We start from the raw sequence: 26,624 nt of genomic DNA on the forward strand, positions 1-26,624 counted from the left end.
ATTATTATGAAAAATGTTGGTTATATAGAATGCTTAAAATTTTAACATGTAAAACTATAAACTCTTCCCTACTCAAAATTATGCTTTACAACACCTTTAGATTTCTAGCAGAGGCAAAACAGATCTAAGCTAATTTCTACCATCATTACATCATACAGCCATGTGAAAGTCAGCCTTGACCTCCTGAATAGTTTTTGGAGACAATAAAACCAGCCTTGTTTTGAGCTCAATTGCCAGGCATCTCTGAGGTTATGTACTTCATTTTCTAAAGATTTGCTCAACTCAAAGGTTATGCAATTTTCTCAGCTCAGCAGGGTCAGGGACCAGAAAAAATGGCCTGCCCTTATTTTAAATGCAAAAAAAGGCATGTACAGTCACTTTGTCCCTCTGGCCCTCTTCAGACTGTGTCTTTTCCTCACCGAACGAGTGAAACAGAAAAGTTAAGTAATCCTCCTCAGTGTTGTTCTTGAGTTCAGGTTATTTTTGGCTATTTCTGCTCTGAATTTTTTTTTCACTGAAGTAGTTTTCCCTCACTATGTTTACTGTTTTTTTGGAGAGCAGTGTTTCTTTTCTCATTGATTATTTATATTTATTAAATTAATGTATAGATAAATCTGAGTTTTGGTCAAAACGGTCACACAGACATATTAACCATGACATATCCTTGAGATGGTATTACAATATATTTTTCTTGTGGTCGATGAATCCCATGAAGAGACGAGAACCTACAGTGAGGCATTCAGCCTCATGTCCATTGCTTCTTACTCAGGATATTAATCTTTAAAAATAGATCACAAATATATGGTTTCATATATTTCACTTATAAAAAGGCATGGTAATTTCTAGCAGGGCACAGCAGTTTCTTTAGCAAGTGTTACTCAAGCAAGAGTCAATACCATATTTGTAGGGACTATTTTATAGAGGTTTTCTATGGTAGCAGGACTGATTAAACTACAGCACCCAGCAATGTGGCTCGTTGAAAGTTCTTGGACTACAGTGAAGCTCATGGGAGTAAGATACATCAGGCTTTGACTACATAGGCAACACGTGTTGATGGGATCAGTTCATTGTTGGTTTTAGGATTATTAAACAATTTGAAACATTTAGAAAAGCCTTATCTCCCTGGATCAGAATACTGTCATTCTGTTGGAACTTATTATCCCTTAGTGAGAATATAGTAAAGCGCTGGAACATTGGACAGGCGTAATGTGAGGCTCTGCCTTTACAACTGGAGAACAAACAGAGAGGCCATCAGAATGTTAAGTGCTGCCTTGTCTAACATTAACTCCATTTTCAGAGGTCAGAACCACAGTTGAGCACAGTGATGAATTGAGCACTTCATTCCTTGGCTTATAAACCCACCCGCCTTTCTTCCTCTATCAGTCTTTCTGTATGGTGGTCTAATCCCTGCAAACCCCCCACCCCTCCTCCTCTACCTCTCCTCCTCCACCATTTCCTGTATTTCTCTCTCGTTTCTGTCATTTCCTCCCCTCCCCTTCCCTCTCTCTGTGGTTTTCTCTGGCCACTTAATGGAATGCATGGCATTTCCTCCCACTCTCCCTCCCCCCTGTTCTTCTTCTCCTCCTTCTCTCCATCTCCTCCTCTCCCCATCTCTCTCTCCATCCTCTCTCCCACCCCCGCCTTCAGTAATGAAACGTAAACTTTGACATTTGTCAACTTAGTCTTCCCATCAACAATTTGCAGTGTCCGGGGGCGGAAGGTTTACTGTAGCGTGGCGTCTCCAGGCTAAAGCGCCACTCGGGGCGAGCCCTGACCTCTTTGCCCTCTTCCCTCTTTCTTCAGTTTATTTTAACTTTCTTTCAGTCTTCTGTGTTTCCATTGGTTAATTCATCATGTGTCTCTTTCTTTCCTTCTTTCATGCATTCTTTGTGCTCATTCTTTCTTTCCTTTACTTTTGTTGTACTTTGTCTCTTTCGTTCCCCTTCTGTGTTGCTTCATAATCTCCTTTTCTTTCTTCACCCACTCTCTCCCTTTAATTCAATTCTCTGCTGACTGTTAATCTGGTTTTCTTTTTTTTTCTTCTTCAACTGAGCACCCTCTTTCACTCTCTCTTTCGTTCTCCAAGTTCATTGATAAGGTCTTTTGCCCTTTTCCTCCCCCCAGTCATGTTTCATATTTTAGTCCTCACAGCTTGAATCAATAGAAGTTTCGCAGCTAATTCCACAGCTCTACATCAATACCCAAAGGCACCAGTCTCCTCTATCACCCCCCTGCCTGCCTACTTTGAATATTCAAATGTGTATTATAATAAAGTGGTTTTTCTAAATGCATTAGCACGCAGAGGGGAGGGGGATTCAATCCAAAATGAGATTTTCACCATTTTGAGGGAAATGACAAACATGCTTGTGACATGATTTGTAGAAACAAAGAAGATGCTCCATAAGGGACGACAGTTAAGTTTGGCTTCACTTGGATTCTCAATATTTTACTGACTGATCGACTTTAGATGATGATGACTTTTTTTTTTTTGACATGATGATCTAGTTTTTGGTTAAAACTGCAGGAGAGGCAGAACAAAGCTAGGACAGAGTGTACCACTGAGAGCTTAATGAAGTGGTTTTCCACATGCATTAGCAAGCAGACAAGGGTTTCATCTCAGAAGTGAGATTTGCAAAAACTAGCATGCAATCCTACAAAGTGATTGACAGCTAAACAAATTATATTAGTTTTTAAGGAAAGCAAGGATGGCTGGCTTTGCTTGTCTAAACATCAACAATCATATCGATGGTTTTTGATAGTTAAAAGATTTTGTATTATTGACTGTTTTCTTCTCCGAATGTCCACATTCTGGATAAAAACTCACACTGCTGAAAGAACAAACCAGGGCCAACATGTTCCACTGGATCCAAAGACATGCCTTTCTTTCTTTCTTTCTTTCTTTCTTTCTACCCCCCTGCCTTTTTCTTTTTGTCACACATTTTCTCTCCCTCCTTCTATCCCTCTATTCATCCCTTGCTCTCCCCAGCAAATCCAAAAGTTGTGTCGCCATAGCAACAGCTGCCGTCTGCAAAAATTACCTAAATCCCTCCCTTTTTTTTCTCCATTTTTTTTTTTTAAACTCAGTTCCCAGTGACATTCAATGGATGCTGTTTTGATGTGAGAACAAACAATTGAGTCAGGGGGTGAAAAAAGGAGAAAAAAAAAAGAGAGAGAGGTTGATGTTAGGAGAACGACAGAGCAGAGCAGCAGAGCAGAAAGAGGAGAGGAGGGATTAGAGGTGGAAAAGCCTGGTGGCCAGACAGGCAGCCAGTCAGCCGGAGAGAAAGAGGGAAAAGAGAGTGAGGCAGAAAGCAAACACAGACTAGGGACGGATGCAGGAAAACAGCCAGACAGATTCACAGACAGTCATGCAGATACATAAGACACAAAACAAATAAACAAACAAACAGTAAACAAAGAAAGGCAAGCCAAGGGCACACAAACACCCAGCAGCAGACAGACAAACAGAGAGGCAGAGAGACAGACGAAGAGACTGACCCAGTGAGAAGGGCGGCATGTGAAACAGGTAGCAGACAGAGACGAGACAGACATGTGTCGCCATGGTAACACTGAAACCAGTGAGTAAAGGAGAGAGGGAAAGCGAGAGGTGGTGGTGGGGGGGTTAAGAGGGAGAGATATAGGAAGCATGCCGTCCCCATGGTAACACAAACGGAGGGATCCTGAGAGAGGGGAAGCGGGGCCGACACACACACGTGGACACATACACACAAAGCAACACAAAAGGCACATTAAGAAAGTGGGAAACCTCGTTCTTCACATCCCATCCCATCGCCCCACCTCCACCTCCCGTCTCCATGCTGTGCCACAGCCTGATTTGCATCACCGTGTTTACGTTGTATGATGTGTTTGCGAGAAGCCTGAGCCCCATTCTATGCGGCCAATTAGTGGCTCCAACATGTCATTTCTGATTCTAAGACATTGCCAGTGAGCAGCAGTTTTATCTCCGCGATGAAGAAGGCATGTAGTTGTAGAGAAACCCTGACGGATGGTGTAAATTATTACAGCTTGCAGCATTATTCTTGGTTGGACGGCGTACAAGGCAATCTGTTGTCTTATCATGTGTGTGAGACAAGGCCAGTTTCCAGGATCGTGGCTGAGCCAATTCGGCAAAGACAATCACATTCAATTGAGATAAAGCCTCAGTGGAAATCATGGAGCTGGGAAACTTCCCCAGAACGCTTATCAGACGCTAGTAATTACTCTTCAGCAAACACGCCAGCAGATTTGCAACTATTGTACCACTTAATCAGAGCATTGTGAAAGCAAAAAGGCTTGTGGCAGAATGTGACGAAATGAGTCAAGTTGCTTGACCTGAATGTGCTGCTGACTACAGCAGCTGTCATTGCCAGGAAAAAGAGTCACCAAACACAGCCTGCGGATTTACACTGAGAGCTAGTAGCAGCAGCAGGGTCTCAATGAGCCCACTGTCATTGAACAGAACAGCGCAACATGAACAGCACAGACAGCTAGAAGCAGCTAATAGCTAACCAGCTACTCCAGTTGGCGCCTGCTGCTTTACAAAGCTCATCAAGAGCTGCTACAGCTGAGCTCACAGGATGGAAATGTAAGTTTGAGGTGCATAAATGCTTTTGGACAGTGAAACTGTCACAAAAATAGTTTTTCTTCTTGTTTTATTTACAAAATAGCCCACCTTAAGCAACTCCATCAGTATTGACATAGCTTCCATACTCTTCACACATTGTTCCAGCAGGTATCATTGAAAATCTCCCCTTTCCCTGGCACATTCACCATTGTGTTGGGTCATTAATGCACGCTCAACTCATAATTACTATATTTCCAATAGCACTTTAAGGCAGCATAATTGCAGTGTGTGGCAGATGGCTGTTGGCTAACTGGCTTGCATTTACGCCTAATGGCTATTTGCTATCGGTGTAAAACAGGCTAATGGTTCACTGACCAACAGCTATAGCTTAAAATAGACAGCTGTCCTGTGTGGGCTGAGCCAGAATTGAAATGACTATGTTCTCCTCATTATCTGCTGTGGGGAATTTGCCACACAATGATGGTCCATAAAAGCAAAAGAAAATGATAAACATTTTTTTTTTCCAGTCTGATGTCTGAGTGCAACGAAGCTGAATCCAAAAAGGTTAATTTATGCAGAAAAACTGCCCCCCTCCCCCCCAACATCTAATTATAATGACCATTTCTCTTGGAAAATAATTACCCTTATGAAGTTAAGTATAACAAATGTATATTGTTAATGATTGTATATATCATAACCGCTGTTCAAAGCCAGACTGTGTGGATGTTTACGGGCAGTAGGCTTCACAAAAGACATTCATGCTGTTTTTGTCTGCAGTTTTATCTTCCAACTCAAGAGGGAAAAGAGGGGGAGAAGGAGAATGTGTATCCCTTTTCAAACAAGGAGACTAATTACAAGGGATTAAGTAATTGTGTGGGGAATAGTCAGGAAATCTTCCTCAAAACCTTTTGTTCCAAACCCCATTAATTTCACTCTGCTCCAGTGTGTAACGAGTTAACTTTTTGTGAGCCGTTTTAAAGGGCAAATCTACAAGATATTTTCTGCGCCGGGTGAAAAAAAATAGCAATTTATGAAGGCACAGAAAGTTTCAGTGTGAAAGGCTCAGATTGAATTGAGGCTGTAAGGTCTTGCACGCACACTCCAACTTTACAGAGGAAGCATTTTATGCTGGGAAAAGTTTGATAAAAGTGCACTGCCTTTTTAATAATTCAAAACAAAAATAATTCTTAGGCTGTTAGTGTGCTTTGTCAAAAACCTTAACCCAAAGCCTGGTTTATACTTCTACAATAAATCCACGCTGTAGATACGACGTAGTGTACGCCGTACCATACGCTGTAGCTTGACGGGTACCTCCCTAGAAATGTTAAGTCTATAAAGCGCGAGTTAGTATCACTTCTTTATAAGACAGTTTCTAAGTTGAACTTGTGTCAAGGTCCAGAAACAAAGTATGATGAGGAACACACAGAAAACACACTGTCATATACATGGATGGTATTAATGCACTAGCATTAAAAGTTGGCATACTAAAGCTTTCCCATGTATGCATTTGAATAGTGAAAGCAACAAAAGGAAATATTCACAGACAATGAAACTGCATGACTGTGGTGTTAATCAACGCTTTTGTTCTGCAGTGTGGTGCAGAGTAAAGATGAAGTGAAAATACTTAAAATGGTCACACTGAAGTTGATGTCCACCAGCATATGTCCTGCATCATATTCTGGTTCCAAAATGTTCATTGTAATCCATCAGATTCATTTGTAGAAGTATAAAGCAAAGCTCTTCATTGACTGATCAATGGAGTGAGTAAGGACTTGAGTGATTCGGGATTCAGGAGCACTTCAAGCTGATTTTCCACCGACAGAGGCCTGTGAGGGTGACTCAAGCACCTGCAGCTGAAGAAGAAAAAGAAGTTGTCCAGCAGCAGGACCTTTGAACTACTCTTCCTACTTTTTCATAAATTAACTCAGAAGAAGGGAAGCAGATAGAAAATTGACAGCTGGATCAACATTAAGTGCATAGGGGTGGGGAACCAGACCGGATCCTTTTGAAAACCGTTTCCAAATTGTCCAAACCACAGGAATCGTATGACTCCGAGCTTTTCAATTGTTTGTTTCCTAAACGCTCACTACGCAATTTGCGTAGCCCTCCGCAAATTGCGCAAGGCCCCCAACTCCCCTCCTTTGAAACCGGGTGTCAATATTTACAACTTTGACGGGAGGATGAGGCGGAACTGTCCCTATGCTGCATTAAGACGCTAGCTTGCGGTGCGTCTCTCTCTGGTCTGTCTGCCCCGCAAAACTGGCGTGGCGGTGCGGGTCCTCGGTCTGTGTGCGTTTTGCTTACCTGCGACATCCAGAGCTGTTCTGTGACTTCGTGCCTGGCAAAAGTTAGAGTGAAATGCAACTTTTTTATTGCGTTTGTTTAACGCCGACGATCAACCGCAGAAACCGCAGCTGCAAACAATCACGCGTCCAACTGCGCCGTCCCGCAGCGGCGCCCACTGCGGGGAGCAGTCCAGGAAGCGTTAGGCGATGATGATCTTAAAACGACTCAGTCAAGGATTGGTTACAACTCTCGACTGTTGCAAGATGGATAGACATTGCCTATTGATTAAATATTGAATTTAAAATGTTGATCAGCTGGGCATACTGAGCAATATGGACGCAATACTGATCTCTGAGTACATAATAACCACTATTAATTCAGCTAAGAATTCATTGATATTTTATATTTGAACACTTCTTACAGCACATCTGGGGGAGTCCGTTTGAATGGGCCTGATGCAGCTGATAAAATAAATAATAAAGCTACAGTCATGGTATAACCAAAGCTAAGTTAGGTGTGTCTGTGTGGCAAAAGCCTGTGTCAGCCTACTGTTTTTTCACACAGAAAATTGATTGATAAGGGAGTTCATAAAGAATCAGACCGATAAAATCAATAATGGCATTGGTATCAATATCATTATCCATCCCTGTTTCTCGTTCTTTCTGGTAAAAACGTGAAAGTGCTGTTTGGGGTTTCAAATCCAAGCAGAGCTGAACCTTTGCGATACCAAAAGAAGCAGCAAACATAAAATAGAAAAAGCGCAAAGTCGATCTGGTAGTTTTGGAGCTTTCAACCACATTTTACAATCATCCAGCATGAGTGCAACACCGACGACGTATAGCATGACAACACCTGCATGTATAACCGTGTTCTTTATGTAAGCCCAGACACATCATCACACTCCATCACTTCAGTGAAGCAGTGTCACTTTTATACAAAGCTCACTTGCTTTGCTAAAAACACAATTTATCATTATATAAAACTATTAAAAATATAAACTAAACTGATTTGAATTTATCGATGCAGGCTACAGCACCACACCTTTCACTTTGTCCATCATTTTATTTAGAAAACAATACATTTCTCTCATACACTTTAGTGCACACACTGAAGTTTCCACACTATCGGTTTATAAGATGAAGAATCTGGTCAGCCTCCCCCCACATGACCCGTGTCGGCTCTTATTTTGGATCACCATGCAGCTTCAGTGCTTTCGGGGAAACAGATCGAGGCCTCTGTGGTCAGAGCTGTCTGAACTCTGGGACTCCCAATCAATCCTCTCCCTCTCTCTCTGCATCCCCCTCAGTGTTTCTCATTGCTCACTCGCCCTCTCCGCACAGTGATGGAGGTCATGTGTGGTCAAGAGCTGAGAATGGACAATCAGGTAGCAGCCGTACCCACTATTATCACAGCAAAGCCTCTCTCCACCGGCTACAGTACAGCCATATTACCCTGCTCATTCTCTTTATCTCCCATTTACAGAGCAGTACAGCAATGTGATTTTTTTCCAGTAAGTAGTGTAAGGGGTTGCAAATTCCTAAGCTTGGTAAGGCTTTATTATTTAGACATTTTGATTGATTTCTTTCTTTCTTTATTTATTTTTTTGTCTTGCCAGTTTTTTCTCTATGCCTTTAAAACCAAAACAACAAAAACATTTTGCCACTAGAATCCTTGGTTTTTGCTTTAGAGTGTGAGTGTGTGTGAACCTTCCCACCAGGGATTTTGATGGTCATTAAATACCTCCGTACCATAGGCTTACTGCTCATTAAACAACAGTGTCCCCTTTTCTATTTTATATGCGTTAAATAAAGAAGATGTGAAGTTTTCATGATTACGTTTCGGCACTGGCAGACTTAATAAAGGTTAAGGAAAGATATTGGTCTGGTTTAATAAAAAACAGGAGAAGCTCACATTGACTGTAGAAGCAACAAATGTGCATTAACATTTAACCAAATCTATGATCTTTCCCTATAACGAGTGCTTTCATTGCCTAGCCCTGACCACATAAAAACACATGACCTCTGAACATAATCCTTCCAGTAATTGTGTTTGTTACCACAATGTAATTGGGAAAACACTTTAGTGAAATACAAATGTAATTTCTAGGAGACAGAATTAACAATTGGAAACAAGAAGGTGCCAAATTCATAGTAAAGTGGTCCAGAGTCAGATAGATTCTGATTTAAACTGCTGAATCTTTCATCAGGGTTTAGCACAATAACATCATTTTAAGCTAGATGATTAGATAACATAGTAGCTCATCTTTTCTATGGGTTAATCGACAAGGAGAGTCTCATGTCTGCTCCAGCTCCACCTCTCCAAGTCATTCCACATATGCAGAAGATATGCAGGACTTTTACATCCTGAACCCCGGATGTCCAATACACCTGCCCACCCCCCACTCAACTCTATAAGAAAAGTAATATAATCATTTTTTCAATGAGTAATGAGTAATTCATTAAATTTTTAATTAACTTGCTCAGCGCTGCCCGAATACCATCCATTACAGTGCCGTAAATTCACTCTTTCTTTGCTTATCTTGCCTTTTCATTCTCTTCCTATATGTTTTTTTTTAAAGTTTCTCCAAGTCCTTTTTTCTCCCTCTTTTTCCGTTGCTATGGTAACCCTCTCTCACTCTTTCTCTCTCTATCTCTGCCTCCCTCCTTCTGTCTCTCTGTTGCACCCCCACTTTCCCCTCTCTCTCCCTCTCTCTCTTTCTCTCTCCAGCGGCTGGTTGGATGGTTGCTATAGAAACAGACTTATTTAAAAGAAGAGCTAAGAAATTATCTTTTTCTCTCCCTCTCCCCAATGCGCTCGCTTTTGCTCCTTCGTTTCCTCTCTTTTTCACTCGCCCCATCTCGGCATCGTAGGAGCAGACCTACTCTTTTATTTTCCTTTGGCCCTCGCCTCTGCTCACACACAAACACAAACACACATAACCTAAACAAAACAAATCCCTACAGCTAATTGTTTACCATTTGGGGACTACATTTATGTCCTTATATTGGACTTGGGTCCCCATAATGTCACTAAGTGAACACATTTTTGTCCCCATAACATCAGTGGTACACCAGGCCTTTTTCAGACACATTGAGCTATCAGAGTCAGGTGTAAACAACAAAAGCAACAATGGCTTTATTCCATTTAGCTGCAGTTTCAGGGTCGTTGTATTGTGCATGCCAGTTCACTGTCACACTTTATTTACTGGGGCACTTGAATAGAACAGAATCATATTGGTATTAGTAGTACCTGTTCCCTTTCCTACATTGACAAGTCAAAATATCTTCTGTAACAACACCCTATTACAAACAACCACGAGTACAAAGCCTGCAAGCTGCATCTCTCCCAAGAACGTAAAGTCACATTGAACAAAACCACACTCACAGTCTAATCTCCCTTCTAAAACAATGACAAATCTCACACTGACATAATCTCCACCTGTGACGCCATAATTTCATTTACCGCCATGGGAATCAGAGATGAGCAGCGTGACGTCACTGCCCCCCCTTCACCGCCACCGCTGAGAGCTGCTCGCTTATCTCCTGCACCCGAGCGTATCAGGCTTCACTGAGGGGGAGATAGTGTCACCCCCACCACCATCACCACCTCACCCAGCTCTGCTCTCGCCTTCTCCTCTCCTCGCCTCATCGAGCCTCACCAAGCCGAGCGAAGCCCAGGGTGCTATCAGTCCCTGATAGTTATCGACTCACATTAAAACATAAGAGGGGAGAGAGGAGGAACAGGCAGATAGACAGACAGACGGAGGATGGAAACACAAACAGAGTGGGTGGTGTTGGATACTGGCTTTCATCATCTGTAATCATGTTGTCCATCTCCATCTTTAAATCACAGCTGCTTCTTTCATCGCCGTTTAAAATCCACCAAAGGAAAAGAAATAAAAGGGATGGAAGGATATCTTGAGACTTAAAAAAAAAAAAAACTTGGTCGTGGTGCCCACGCAATAAAATCATTTGGTTACACAAGTTCAGTTTCTGATAAGAGAAATAAGTTTGGAAAAGCCTCTGTGGGAAAGATCGGAAGCCGCTAAATGTTAAATTAAGTGAAAGTGGAGCCAGTGGATACTGGGTCTGTAGGCTGTGAAAAATTTGGATTATGATCATCATGCATTGGATTTTTGAAAGAGAAAGTATTAAATATTACAAACTTTTCCCTCAGCAGAAGCTTTAGTTTAAATAAGATATGCAGGCTTAATAGAATGTAGTAACTGCCTTGTTAGACGAGGATAAAAGGAATGACTTGAACTAAAATGATGTGGTATTTTATAGAAAGTATATTTAATGTGGTATGGCAGACGGCCCCAACTGTTTTGTCACCACAGATCTTCCCTCCTTCCTTTGAAGAAACTCTCACTGTCCAGCTAGTTACAACAGTAATAGGAACACAATACGCAAATTGAGTAGCTAAGATAATGATACCGTTGATTTATGATTAACAATAAGTTCAAAATCAGAACCCTAACGTCGTGTCTGTGTCCGCTAGTGATGCTAGGTTTGAGGTAAAAACTGCACAAATAGCTTATAAAGATTTATAATTGTACTTAAGCTCGTTTGCCTAAACATGTAGCATCCTCACAGTCTGGCAGCAACTGTTTCACGGCCTAGTACTGGTCCGCAGCCCAGTGGTTGGGAACCACCGTGGTCTATTACATTCAATGGTATATCATGGCACCAGGGCTGGAACTGGCAAATATTACGGTTTAATTGATACCTTTTTTTTTTATTATAATCTCCAAATTGCTACTTAGTTTGGCAAAAAGAAAAGAAACTCTTTTAATGCTGTTGATTAAATAAATGTAAACAAAGCGTATAGTGTTTAAAGCTGTAATCACCAAGTGGTGCATTAACTTGATAATAATAAAAACATATAATCAACAGAGCGGGGTATCATTAGAATCTGTTGATACTATAAATCTGGACTGTTTCTCATCAAAGTGTAAGTAAACAACATGTCCCAGCCATCGTGACATTTATTTCTGAAAAACGACTGATGAAGTTTGAATTGATGAAGTGACCACATGCACAACTGAATAACTCTTTCACTCATCACAGGCGACACAGTAAGGTGTGCAGCAAGCGCACGCACACACACAAACACACACACGCAGAGACACACACGTTGCACTTATCCAGCAGCATGCATAATCCAGGGCAAAGACAAAAGGGAAAGCCTTCTGATAGCGATCTTGTCGTGGATCAGATTGATTTAATTCACTGCGTCGGACAATTTCTCATTCTTATTCCTCAAGATGTCTCTGAATGGATTTTATGTGGGAGGCCCATTCAATTGTTCTCTCTCACCTCCACACATGAGACTCTCAGACGGTGAGCGAGCGAGAGAAAACACAGGCAGACAAAGAAACAGAGAGAGAGAGAGAGAGGCAGAACCATAAACTACCTCCACACTCGGCTTATTTGATCTCGCAGCCCTCTCTGTTGACATTCTTCTTCATATAAAAGGAAACACTTTTATGCTTTTGGTGCTTTTATGTTTGATGTCTGCATTTCTTTGAAAGCTTCTCCTAGGAGAGGGTGGCCAGTTTAGTTTCTCACTTTCCCTCCCAAAAAAGCTAAGAAGGGTTACTTCCAGCCTTTTATCACTTTTATTGAATACTCGTGCAGTGAGAGGGACCCACTTTATTTATCCTCGGGGGGCTGAGGACTCTGGCGAGGGCGGTGCTTTGTGCATTGCAGCGTGCTGCTTGGAACGGCGGTAAAATATGCTGGAAAAGCCTGGAAAACTCCAGGACCTGCTCTCCCAGGAGAGCCCCATCTATAATAGGCCTGGCTGTTTCCCTCTGCTCCCTCGCTGCAACCCTCTCCACACATAAATCTCTGCTCCCCAACTCTGCTCTCCTCCTCCTCCCCTCCTGTTAGCTCCCACTCCTCTTCTGCATTTCAATCCTGCCACACTCAACCACACGACTGCATCTCCCTTCATCTTTTCTTTTTCTCCGCTGCCCTCTTCCTCCTTAAATTTTCTCTCCTGCCCTCACCCTCTTTTCGCTCTCCTCACCTCCTCTTATTTTCTGCTCCCTGGCTCCAACCCCACTTTGTGCATAAATCTCTGCTCTGCTCTCTTCCTCCTTTTCTCTCCCTTCATCCTCTCCTCCTCTTCAACTCTCTTCCTAAATTTCTCTCCAGCCCTCATCCTTTCACTCCATCCTCCCTCCTTTTGTTTCCTCCATCCATCCCTACTCATTAACTCCTCTCCCCTCCTCCTCTTCTTTTCTCCTCCTCGCCATTCCCATCACCTACACCTCTAAATCCCCTTTCTTTCTTCTTCTTCTCTTCCCCTTCTGTTCATGTTTTCTCCTCCTCTCTGCTCCCACAGAAATCTGTTTCCGTCCTTCCCTCCTCTGCTCTCTTCCTCCTACCCAAATATCTACCATGACCTCCTTCTCTCTCCTCTGTTTTCTTGCTCTCTACAGCAAATAAATCTCTGTTCTCCTCCTTTGCCCCTCTGCCCTCGTCCTTTCACCTCTTCCTCCTTTTTATTTCTCTCTCCTTCACTCTTCTGACTCCATCTATGCTTCTCCCTGTTTCTTCTTCTGCCCTCTTTCCACTGATAGCCCCCCCTCCTCTGACCATTGCCTTTCCTCTGCCCTCCTCCTCTCACCTGAATTCCTGTCCTGGCCTCATCCTTTCATCTTGCTCTCTCCCCTCATGTACTCCCTTCATTTTCTTTCTCCTCCAGTTCCCTCTCCTCCTCCTCCTCCTCTCTCTCTCTCTCCCAGTCCACCAGTCCTCCATTATTCAAGCTGACAGATCAGCGAGATTGACGGGTGTCAGACCTAATACCAGTCGCCGCTTTCTACTAGGATCTGTGTACTTTTCAGTCTTTCACTCCCGCGCATACACAAGCACACACACACACACACACACACACACTAAAACACACATCAGCCCATGCAGAGGAGGGGAGGAGGGAGGATTTTGCTGCTGTCGTTTTAGCAGATTACTAGATTATCGGGGCATTGCGGTGAATTAAGCGACAGCTAATTGTGGCAGTTATTTTATTTATTTATTTTAATTGCTGTTCCTTGTCACCTCGGATTATGCTCCCCGCGCCATAAGGATATCAGATCTGTCAGGTACTGGAGGGCTTTGAGATGAGGCCACACACACACACACACACACACTTAACTGCACTGCCGATGTTGTTTGAACCTCCACTCTGCTCTTAAACAAGGCATGTCATGTCATTCTTAATTATCTTCATTTGACAGTACAAAGCTTTTTATTCAAGTGGATTTTTTTTTTTTTTTTACCACCCAATTAGAGCGACGGAGTCAGTCAACCTTTTATATTCGCTTTTATGGCACAATCAGTACAGTATGGCACTAATGGCCGAGGTTGGGGGGTTGATTCGTCTCGAGTCTGCTCATGCAAGAAATGCTCATCAGTGGTGCTTCAAATGATAAAATCCATGCAGAAGATGAACACGTTCAGTTGCCTTGTACATCAAACAATGGTATTTGTGCAAGCATTTTTAATTCATATTTTTCTTGCAAGTATTGAATATAAATGCTTCATTTGTGGATTTTTTTTCCTCTGGAGTAGGAGCACAAGATGTAACTCCATCACTTCTACTCCACAGATAAAAGCTGTTTTTTTTTTTCTTTCTACATTTCAAAGCAGGCAGCTTACTTGGGGCCAAAGATGGTCAGGGGCCCTAGAAGTTTACAATGTTTTGTTTGTGATCATTTGAGTAAATGCAAGTTAGTTGGTGAAAATCACCGCTAAATTACCATATCATGTGAAATCACACAGGTCCTGTGTTGCAAACGCGGCCTCGTTCTTAACGACTTCACATTTATGTCGAAGCAGAAGTTGAGCAAGGTTCAACTTGTTTTTGGCGGATGACCCTGTGTTTGTTCTGTGAATTGGCACCGTGCTGCATCAACAGCGTGGCCGCATTCAAATGAACGAGTGGGCGACGTTTTATTCCTGCAGCGCTCGTGTTGTTGTGAACATGGCCTCACAGAAGGTCCCTGTAAAAACACTAGTTTTATCACTTTCATCGTTTAAGTGTCGACTTTGCTCTAGTGGTCTGTATATTTCTGAATGAATCCGTTTATTTTGTCTTCTGGAAGGCCCCACTGTGCACACAATGCACAGTGCTGCTGCTGGTAGTAGGGTAGTCAACAAAAGCCAACACTGGATTTTGCCCCAAGGCCAAAGACTGTGCAGACAATGCAACCGTGGGTTTCCCTATCGCAAAATGAGCAATAGCTGAATTTGCTGGACATTATATAATCACTCTTCTCTTGCTATAAGCCAGTACTGTCAAAGAAATCTTCTGTAAGAGGTGGTGCAGATGAAATTTAATACAACCGTTTCATTACATAGAAATTTCTGACCTACGCAGCGCGCTGGCGTGTTGTCGTGCAGTTGCCTGTAAATCTTTACATGCTGTAAATGCCTAAACAGTCATGACTTAACCCGTGTGAGAGTATTTTTGTTGTCGGATGATTCAGAAAGGAATTACACAACCGTTTGAGGGCGTCACAGTGGAGATCTCGAAACCAATGATCAAAGACAATCTCCGGCAGTCTGTCATTGTACTACGTTGGTAAAAATTTTCGGTCATCCAGGTCACAGTGTATTTAAGAGTGCTGAGTCAACGGCGACTGGACTCGCTTTAGATTCTTGAAGGTATTTGGGATGAGAGGCAAAAAGTTTTCAGGAATCTAAAGAAAGTCTGTTTGCCTTTGCCTTTAGCATTTCTGGACTCATCTTGAGAGAACCGCCGGAGCCCACTGTGGGTGCAAACTTGCGCATCAAGTTGTAAGCCATCAAACAGTGATGGTCCAGCTGGGTTGCTGTTGAAGCAGAGACTCAAGCCAATAGGGCCCTTTCTCTTTCTCTCTCAGCTTCCTGAGCGCTCCTGCTCTGCCTGTGTTTATCCTCAAACATCCCCTCTTGTCAACAGATTAGGACTGAACCCCGCTGTCTCTTCCTTTCTTCGTCTCTCCCTGCCTCCATCTCTCTGTCTTTTGGCCTGTCTCTTTTCATCTGCGCCTCTGCTCTATTCTTGTGATGGGAGAAAAGAGTGGGAGGAGGGGGGAGAAAACGGAGAAAAAGAAAGTGTGTGTGTGTGTGTGTGTGTGTGTGTGAAAGGGAGAGAGACAGGACAGGTGCTTGCAGTGCAAGAATTGCTTTGCTTGCTTTGCTTGCATGATCAGGCTGCAAAAATGTTCAGCTCAAGCAAAAGTGCTGTTCAAGAATCGACTGCGAGAAACGGGCTTCCTCGCTTGTGGCCAGAGCGGCGCTGGCAGCACAGTGTCGGATCACAGCGGCAACACGCTACATCTGACCCACACACACACACACACATATACACATACAGGGCTGAATGGTAATTACAGAGGCCCACAGACACGCGGTCAACCACACAGAGATGTAGCTGGCCTGTGTTAGGAAGCCAGACACACCAGTGGACTGAACAGTAAATCAGGCTGCTCAGAGAGAGAGAGGGAAACAGTCAGAGCTGATGGCAGAGGGAGGCAGGCAGCAGACACCTGGAAGAGTCCAAACAGGCTAAACACACATTAGGCTGCAGCTGCTGCATGTAGGGGACGGATTCACTCTGATCACATTTACAGGCTTACACCGGCTCAGCTGGAGACACTGATCTGCTGCTCTGCTCTGTTCTCTGCTGTGGCCTGTTTTTTGTGCTGTCTCTAATCATTTTGGTTGTGTTCAGGTTTCTGTTCTGTTTCTTAGTGGTCCCTTTCTTCTCTTTTCCCCTCTGTTTTATTCTGTTCTGGTTCTGTTCTCTTGTTCTTGCTCCTTTAGTCCTGCTTTGTTTTGTTCTGTTTAATTCTCCGTGGACAGAATCATCAAACTTCCCTAATCTACTTTACCCTCTCCATCACTCCCAGTGGCTCTAATTAATCTGAGCTCCTTAGATCTGATTGACATAGAATTACCATGACGTCAGCCAATCTAAACTAAGATCACTGTGTTCTTACTGAAAGATGAATGCATCCATGCCTCAGTGTGAGATGCTCAGACTTTTTACTTGTCGTTCTTCCATCATGTGCGTCACTCTGCTGTTTAAAGCCATAATCATATTGTGTTCTGTTTTCTTCCACTCAGGTGCTCAGCTCAGCTCCGCTCAGCTCCAGCCTGGGAGCTCCTCTGACTGTCTGTCTAGGCAGATAACCGTCTGTGGTTCATCACACCGGCGGCCTGCGGCACCGGAGACCCAGGTGCTGAGGCAGGTACACACACACACACACACACACACACAGTTGAACTGTTCACATCAGGCCACCTCAATTAATCACCTCTGTCTTTGGAGCTGTGATTGCCCTCTAACACAAACACAAACGCACACTCATCCTCTGTGTGTGTGTGTGTGTGTGTGTGTGTGTGTGTGTGTGTGTGTGTGTAGAGAGAGAGAGAGAGAGAGAGGGAGGACAATCTATCAAGGTGATCGATAAACAGGGACATTAATATTAGCAATGGGCTCCTCCTCCAGTCCAGTGAATATGTCTCCGTCTTTACGGTAAAATATGAATTTTTCTTGGCACCTGCGCGTTTGTAGCGGGGCCGCGCGCACGAGCACGAGCACGTGAGACTCTACCTGCATACTAAGAGGAAGGTGACACACACACACACACACACACACACACTGACTTTCCCTCTCAAGAGACACTTGCGCTGGTCTTTACTCTCCACTCTCTCTCTCTACACACACACACACACACACACACACACACACACTCACACACACACACACACACACACACACACATTGAAGGAATGCTCATGTGCGTGCGTGTTGTGCGTGTGCTGGAAATTGATCCGGTGTGACTCATGTTAAAACCCGGAGACCAGACTGTGCGCTGGATCCTCGCCTCATCAATCATCCCCAGTCTGGCAGGTTATGCGCAATGTGCGTATGTGCGTGTGAGAGCGCGCGTGTGCACGTATGAGCCCGCGCGTGCGCGTGCGCGCACCACAGTCTCTGTTGACCCACGCTGCGTTTGTGCGTGTGAAGCAAATCTATGTGTCCCCGCGTTTCAAAGGTCACGTCAAAGCACCGCCGTGTGCAGATGCTCCACATCTCCCACGTAAACGTGTGACTGAAGAAAAATGAATGAATGCAACGCGTCCGGACCGGTTGAGGTCTGCACCGTGAAACCTCGTTTTCCCCAGCGGAGCAGAGACCCTGAACACCCCACGACTCCTTTCTCTCCAGCGCCTGTGGGCAGTAATGATGATGTCCACGGAGGCACAAATCTATAACACCATAACACATTTACAAGCGCGCACACGCACACACGCACACACACACACACACGCACACACACACTCCGTCGCCAGACGCACAGTAACACGCACACGCACGGCCAGCACAGACAGACAGACCCACAAAGCGCACTGACGCCCGCACAAAGCAGAGAGAAGAAAAAGGGCAAAAAAGGAGAAAACAATAAAAAGGAAATAAAGAGGAACTTTCCCGTGTTGCTGGCGGCACAGCCCGCACAGCCCGCACAGCCCGAGTGTGTTTCAACATCTCTCACCTTGGTTCAAAGTGATCGCCAAAGTTATGATCCACAGGGCTGGCATGGTTCAGCCGAGCGCATTCAGATTCCTCCCCTCGGCTCTGCTCCCCCGAAAAGACACCATCAATTCCCCCCGACCGGCTGACTTCAACTGGAATCCTCTGTGAGTCATGAGAGTGAAAGGAGCCAAATTTAGAGATAAAAATTCATAAAAATCCGACGCTTCCTTCCTCTCCTGCTTTTCTTTTCTTCAACTCGTTTCCCTGTTTTTCTCCCGTGCGTAAAATAAATCTGTCTCCACTTTTTTTTTTCTTTTTTGCTTTCTCTCTCTCTCTCTCTCTCTCTCGGTTTTTCAGTCTGAGTCCCTTTTCCTCTCTGCGCTCTGGATTCTCATTTAACCAGGACTGAATTCCTCTCTCCTCCTCTCTCTCTCTCTCTCTCTCTCTCTCTCTCTCTCTCTCTCTCTCTCTCTCACTCTCATACAATCAGTGGCACACACTCCCTCCCTCCTCCCCCTCCACCACCACCTCCACCTCCTCCACGCCTCCCCGCTCCAAATCTCCGTTTTGGACTCCAGGAGAGGAGGAGGGCGCTGCAGCGGCTGCAACCAGAGCTGCGATTGAAACGGGAAAACTTCCACCATTAAAAGCTTTAAATTCATATCTGAGTGCAGTGTAAACATAGAAATACTCCACAGCAGGTTATGATTGATGTACAGTTATGACATTCATTAAAGGACCAATCAGTAATTTTAGACCAACTTACAGGTTTATGTCCATCTATAATAAAAGAACCATACCAACAATCAGCTGTTTGTGTTTCTTATCTACTTCTTATCTGCTTCCCTCACTCATGTGTACAAACAATAGTGATGTAAACATGTATTTTAAAGACCACACAAATATATTTTCTCGGTTAGTTGGGGTTCCACTTGAACACCACATTTTCTGTCAAAGTAAGAACGTTTAGGGTCTTTAAGGTGACAGATTTGGTTTAACAGATTTTATGTTGTGAGCCACTGTCAGTCAGAGCGATAAACCACACCTACACGGTCCTGATGAGGCACATGAGCTGAGTTTTTGACTGTTAACGTCCAAATAAGCGACGATCAAAATTAAAGTTTTGTGAAGTCGTGAATATTTAACGTCACGGAGAAATACCTAAGATTAAACACAGAGCTAACAGAGGCTTTAAGCGTCAGAAAACAGGAAGAACTTGGACTTTGTTGTCTCCTTTTACTCCCTGTGTGACCTGTCAGTCAACATTAAAGTCACATCAGGCCCAGATCTCTTCTTCTGAGTTTCAGTTCTACCTTTTGAATCTTCAGAGCCACTGTTTTGTTTAACATTTAGATCGATGAGTTCACAATTACTCATAATAAAAAAAAAATCTATAAAATCTTTGTCTGCGATTGACAACAGTAAAACTCATTGTGTTTGAGCTGCAGTTTGTTACCACTGTTGTGTTCCTGCACAGTACAGGGACCAACATTTTAAAGAGCAAAAGCCAGAAGGACACAAACAGCTACGTGACTTCACTGTCTGCAAACATAGCAGGACATTATGCTGTAGAATATGCATTTGCTTAAATTAGTATTTTAATTAAACTTGTGCAATTAACTGCTTAAATGAAGTCGACTCACACCTACATTAATGGTTTTGTTTCGTTTTAATTAGATCACATTGGTTTGGTAACAACTGTCAGTTTAAGTCCGGTCAAGCTAACGTTTTGTAAAAAGTGAATATTTAAAAACAAGTTCAGCACAAAAACAGCTGGACAGAGTCACACAAATCCATCTGTGTGAGCAGTGTGACTGCTTACTGTGTGATTAACTGGTAGCACGTGTACAATGTAAGGCTGATGATTAACATCCATCCCAGTATCAACACGTGGTAACAATATTCCCCAAGCCACAGCGCAGAGCGAGGGGGCAGAGGAGGGGAAAAGATAAGAATAAACTTCAAAGAAAGAAAGAAAGACAGACAGAAAGAAAGAAAGAAAGAAAGAAAGAAAAAAGAAAGAAAAAAGAAAGATCTAGAGAGTATGAGGCCTTTATGCTGTACTTTAACTATACATGTGCCTCTCAGAGAAACAAAGAAGTTACAGTGTCTATTTTAGCCATAATGTGATAAAGACTGCTGCCAACGTGAAATTAAATTTGTTGGAATTCAGAAAATAAAGTCCATCAGTTTTTTTCCTAATCTTATAACCAACTGACTTTTTGCTCCAAGTAAGGACCTTTGAATTACTGCATTGCACTGCCCTCTGGTGGACATGTTGTGCAACTGCACAGTAGAAAACGATGATGGACACTGGCTTCTTCATAACCTGTTGATGATTTACACTGTATTACATTCAGTGATTATTTGAGTTGTAATCTGTTTTCTCATGTCTGCTATTTATTGAATAAATTTTTATTTTTATTTTACACAGTTACTATATATAGAACAATGCAAGGTATTTACCCTCATGAAGTGAACTACTCTAATCTTGTTTTGTATCATACTAAATTACCAATAACAGATTAGAATCGTAAATACTAGGAGTTTGGAGATACTGATTTTTGTATTTAATGAGAGCTTGGCTTTGTTTTTACAGCTTTTCAGCTGTTAATAACCCACAATGCACTGCAACAAGAAAATGACCAACCGAGGCAGAAAACAGATTTACCTCTGGTTGAGCATTTTAGTATTTTGGAGTAGATTTTTTTCTGAGCAAAAGAAGCAACAACAATACAGGTGAAATTAACCCAAATGCATGTTTATTGAAGTCAACAACTGAACTGGTATTTTAACAAAAAAACCCAAACAAAACAAATACTTTATGAACATAACAGCCAACAGAGGCGAACCCACCACAGCATGCGGTCGGCTTTCGCCTTGATGACATCATCAGGGATAGTACAAATCAATGTACATGACAGCACTATTCTCATGTGATATGGACATTTATTCAAAAGGAAGACTTGTCATCCAAAATAATAATACTAAAAAGAAAGACATCGTTTTAGTCATCGAAATAATAAGAACATTTTTTGTGAATGCAACACACACATAAGAGTGTCTCCGGAGCCTGTTTGGGTCAGTTAATACACACCTCACACTCATACACAAACACACATACACACACATATGTACAAATACACCATAGTCACAGACGTTCATGCCTGCCGTGCATATTCAAATATGTGTGTGTGCATGTGCATGTACCCAAAGTGTGTGTGCAAAGTGTGTATGGGTGCGCTTGTAAGAGAATCCAGTCAAGGCAACACTATATACATGAAATTATATAAAAATGGTTGTTGAAACAATAAAATGCGCAAAAACTAAATTTCTAACCTTCAAGTTTTGGAAAAAAACTAACGAAAAAAAAAAAAGAAAATGATTATCAATTAAATTGAAAGCAATAAATTTAAGATTATGCACACCTTTTACAAAACATAATTTAAAAATCAATTTGTTTATACTATAAAAAGAAAAGAGATGAGTGGCAGGAAGTGTGCGACTGCCTGAAGAGGAGTTGGTGAGAGTGCTGGGGCAGGACAGCTCGGTCTGACTGAAGAGGGACAAGAAAAGCTGCTGTTTGCTGGCATCTGGTGACAGCGTTTCATTACTGCACCGACGCAATGAAATATGAATTAGACTGAGTGCACAGCCCACCTCAACGCCACTGTACCTCTATGTAGTTTTAATGTAGCAGTGGTGGGGAGAGCAGATTCGTTGCCTCGGTGTTCTCCCCAGCACTGCAGTGTTGAGGAGGTACAGATGGGTTTAACTGGGACACGGCCTATGTTTGCAGATCAGAGAACAGCAGGGAGGTCAGTCGGGCAGACTGCCGCTCTTGTCTCTAGAGAAACGCTTGTTGTCACTTCTCATCTCCAACACTATCTACATATTCCAACCATTTCTCATGCAAGCTACATGCTAGCACATTAACTAAGACAAAGGACAGGACGATAAATTACAGGCAAATACAGGTCCATTAGTTTTTAAAAGACACTACACTTTTTGAGTATGAGGCAGGTATTCCCTTCTCCATTCATAGAGCAGAATTAGACTGGGGTTAAATACAAATCAAAGGTATCTCTTCAAAGTGGACAACGAGCTCCGTGAGACAAAGCCCATCCTCTGGTCTGCAGACATGATTACTGTGAAAAGCTGAAGAGTGTCGCAGAGAAAACATGCGATAAACAGTGCTACGAATTTTACGAAATATCCATCTTTGCCTAAAGTTGTTTGGAGCACATCCGAACCGTGTCCAATGGAATTCAAACACTGTTTAAGCCAAGTTTACTACAGTGTCAACTTCGCCACCCCAAATTTCAACTGAGAGCTCTAAGAAGAAAAAACCCCCCCAAAAAAACACAACAGCTGACCGTGCTTCAGGTCACATTATTCTTTGTGGTATAGCTAGCTTATAGACACACTAGCTGGGCTACTTGCTTCAAAAGCAGCCAGCTAGGTAGCAGTTAACGATAATGCGGGGAAAGGTACGAAAAGCACAATCCCTGAACGTTCCCAAAAAAGGTGTACAAAAACTATCACAGACATAACTGTCTACTGGTAGACTGACAACAGCAAATGGATTCCCTCTCCATAACACTCACAACAAGTGCGGTGGAGAGCCATCAGCAAACGCCGACGAAACCTAGACGCTACTTCTACTGTACGTCTACATGAACTCCTGAATGAGAGAGAGAGACCAGCAAGGAGAATCAGACATCGACCAGAGATGGAGGGGAGAGACGAGGGGGAAGGAGTGATAAGGGAGAAGAGAGACCGGGTGAAGGTGGATCAGGACGTAGACGGGATGATTAATTAAAGAATGAAAAGAAATGGACGAGCGGAGCGGAGGGAATAAAAGAGAAGAGGACATTTAAGTTTCTAAATGACTTTCTTCAGTGTTAGCGCAGCCCAGACTCCAGCTCGGCACCTTGCCCACCAAGGAAAACCTTGGCATGTGAACAGTCTGGGGCCCAGAGCCTCTTAGTTAGATTGCAATCAATTTCCACGACTGGGCCAAGTGGAGCTTACCACTGCCAAGGCGAACTCCCAACCTTAATAAAACACTGTTCATTTATGGGAACCTTCTGCTAAGGTGGTGAATGATTCCTGCTCGCAGTAACACACACAGAAAAAAGAAAGAAGGAGAAATAACAAAAAGGTTTTTTTTTGCCAGGAAGTTTGTCATAATGCATGTAGGCAGTCCTGTTTGGCCCCGTAGTGGAAAGCAAGCAAGCATTTTCACCTCCCTGAAGCAGCGACCGTGCCAGCTTCTTAGTGGAAGTCATGATGTCACTACTCAATGAATTTAGCGCCAGGTGGCCGCGCCAAGGCAAGCAGTCTGCTGCAGGGAGAAAAAAGGTGGAGGGGGAGGTACGTTCAGGAGGCCGAGTGGAGGGAAGACTGCGGCGGTCCATGAGTACACAGCGATACTCCAGGAAAGCTCCACCAAACGTGTTGACACCTTTCGAAACTGTGTTCGACCGAGGTTTTGCTACAGTTTAGTGTTCGGAAGTCGGGGGCCAGCTAAGCAGGGCAGCGTTGGATGTGGGACATAAACAGCATCAAAACCCTAAACCACCGATTCAAACCACAAGTTGGAAATGAAATCATTTTATGGACTCCTGGACTGACAAACTGACAGACACTGTAAACTGTTAACACTGACGGTAACACACTGAGACACTGACGAGAGAAAATCCCTCATAAGTCCCAAAAACTGAATAGGAATAAAACAACAAAGAAAAAAACAAGAAGGAAAACGTTCCTCATACAAATATTTGCAGTTAAGGTTAGTTTTCATCGCAATGTCATCATCGTTATTTTTATTATTTTTTTCCCCAGATACTGATATTTTCGACTCTGCATTTCCACGCATGTAATAAAAACAGGCAGGCGTTTTTTTTTTTTTTAGAGTATATAAGTTACTGTAATGCAGTAACAGATGTATGAGATACAGGAGAGAGGGAGATGTAGAGAGAGAGAGCAGATAGATAGAAGGAGACAGAAGGTAGAAAGAGTACTGAGAGAGTGTATTTACAGCACACCAAACATTTCCTGTCAAGTAAAAAGAATGCTATATAATTCTATATATATATATATATTTATATATGTATACTGGAGCCCCTCGGCTTTGTAGCGCAAGGTGGGAATGCTATTTTTGCATGAGTGTTACATGTTGGGTGGTGCTGCGCTGAGGGAAAATTGTCGGCTCGTACCGGGAATGCGTGAGGGTACAGAAAGAGGTTTGATGGCATAAAAAGGTTAAACAGAGAGAGAGGGGGGCGGGGGGATTATGTCCTTCAGTAGTAATTTAGATGGATTTCTCTGCCACTAGGATGTTTACAGAGGGATACCGCCTTGTCATATGGAGAGAATGAGGACGAAAAAAACGTGAAAGACAGAGCTGGTTTGGTTTAAATATTGAGGAGACAGGTTGGCATGGTGGCGAGGAGTGAAATATCAGCTCGGGATGCCGGAATGTGAGTTACAATTTTGCTTTTTCGAGGCGTTGACAGTTAGAAATAGGATACGATGCTTTGTGTAAAAATGTGTTAATGTGTCATAATTCAGACGTGTTAGTAGGAGGCTCGTGTTTGTTAATCTGAGCGTCAACGAGCATTCGAGTCTGAGTGAGAAGAGTTTTTTTTTTTTCCTCAAAACTGACTCGTGTATGTATGTTTGTGTGTGTGTGTTTGTTTGTGTGTGGGTGTGTGTTTGTGTGTGTGTTTGAGTAACTACAGTTCGTTCGTACGTCAGTGCAAAATCTCTCTTCCCTGTATCAATGCAAAGAGGGTAGTACCAGTTGAACCACTTTATCCCGTCCACAGTTCTTTCCCTCCCTTCCCCTTCCATCATCCCTCCAGCCGAGTGAAGAACTGAAGCGTTGTGAAAACAAGATGGAGTTTTTATTCCTTCACTCCTCCCCTCTCCTCTCCTCCACGTCCTCAAACTTTTCCTCCTCTTCCTCCTCCTCCTCCATCCTCTATCTAGATGAAGTACTCCTTCTTGTCCTCTGCTCCGGAGTGGCCTCCCTCTGCGTTGATGATGGCTGTGTCGGCGTCGGGGGCATCGTCCGAGCCCTTGGCTTCGTGGGTCAGATACGTTCCTGTGGAGGGAAAGAGAGGAAAACGAGACTGAGAGGAGTAAGAGAGAGAGATAGAAAGGCTGAGGAGGAATAAGATTGCTGAGGCAGTAAAAGTCAAACACTGGAACTGTAAAATGACAGAAGGCCAGCAGGACGGAGGCTGTTATAACAGTCGAGTGGAGAGATGTTTCAATATGATGCCTAAACTCAGTTTTCAGTAACTTGTTGCTTTTTATGTGTTTGAATTATTATGTGGTGAAGTTTTCTTCAGGCTAGGAGCAGGCAGGGAAACAGGTTATACACTATGTAACCTAGATATCTAAAAAGATTCTACTCCTCAAATTTTACCTGTGTTTGACGTCCACATTAATACGTCACTGGTCTCTATTAAGCCTTTGTCACTGATGTCGGACCACGATCCATGTTTGGGTTAACACAACACGTTCTCTTATCAAAATCCTCTTCTAAAGTTTTAAGAGCTACTTCACATCTCTATGACTTGTTGTCACTGGTTTTCTTTGAGGGAGATTGTAACGGTACAGTTATTATCTTACTTTAAAAGTTAGCATCAAAGGAAAAAGCAGTTTGACAAAATAATCTTGAATTAAAGTCCATTCCAAAACTCTGCATAGGTGCATTTCCATTCAGCTGCTTAATGTGCAATTGAAATTGCAAACTTAAAAAAACGACTAACGTAAACATGCATTTAGAAAAAAAACTGTCAAATCTCGCAAAAACATTTAATCGCTCGCTTGAGGTGGTTTTTCAGACAATTCGACTAAGTGATGATAGTTTGATAGGTTAGGACCGTACCACGAGCGTAGATGCTCATGGCAGGTGAGTCGCTGGTCCAACTCCCGACCAGCTCGACTCTTTCCTGCATGTCATTCCCGTCTCTCTGCCCCTTTCCTGTCACTCTCTACTGTCCTAATGAATAAAGGTACAAAAAAGCCCCAAAAAAAGCAATATTTTGCACAAGTGAGATGCAAACACTGTTTTCACCTTGAAGTTGTGACGCCTGCTGTACCATGCCCCAGGGAGCCAGTTCCACCGGAGAGGCAGAGTGCTTGAAAGCCGACATCATGTTTAATTGGAACGATATCGCATATGGAGAAAACCCAGCTTCATTTCCAAAACATCAGTGAATGG

The 26,624-nt window shown here is 43.1% G+C and overlaps 2 protein-coding genes across 5 annotated transcripts in view; both read right to left on the reverse strand.

Moving 5' to 3' along the window:
* kirrel1b (kirre like nephrin family adhesion molecule 1b) overlaps nucleotides 1-18,763 on the reverse strand; it is a 68,730-nt gene extending 49,967 nt beyond the window's left edge. The window contains exon 1 of one of the 2 annotated variants that reach the window (XM_071491434.1): nucleotides 18,405-18,763. In XM_071491434.1, coding sequence (XP_071347535.1) covers nucleotides 18,405-18,450 — 46 coding nt within the window. In that variant the 5' untranslated portion in view covers nucleotides 18,451-18,763. The remainder of the gene's footprint in view (nucleotides 1-18,404) is intronic. The other variant, XM_071491433.1, reaches the window with a different exon arrangement.
* Nucleotides 18,764-21,125: 2,362 nt separating this feature from the next.
* The window catches only part of cadm3 (cell adhesion molecule 3), an 89,775-nt gene continuing 84,276 nt past the window's right edge, over nucleotides 21,126-26,624 (reverse strand). For all 3 annotated transcript variants that reach the window (XM_071490741.1, XM_071490740.1, XM_071490739.1), the window contains one exon: nucleotides 21,126-25,496. In XM_071490741.1, the coding sequence (XP_071346842.1) occupies nucleotides 25,378-25,496 (119 nt within the window). In that variant the 3' untranslated portion in view covers nucleotides 21,126-25,377. The remainder of the gene's footprint in view (nucleotides 25,497-26,624) is intronic.

The sequence above is a fragment of the Trachinotus anak genome, unplaced genomic scaffold (assembly GCF_046630095.1).
Source record: "Trachinotus anak isolate AG129_WGS33_773 ecotype Australia unplaced genomic scaffold, CSIRO_AGI_Tana_v1 ptg000012l, whole genome shotgun sequence".
Taxonomy (NCBI): domain Eukaryota; kingdom Metazoa; phylum Chordata; class Actinopteri; order Carangiformes; family Carangidae; genus Trachinotus; species Trachinotus anak.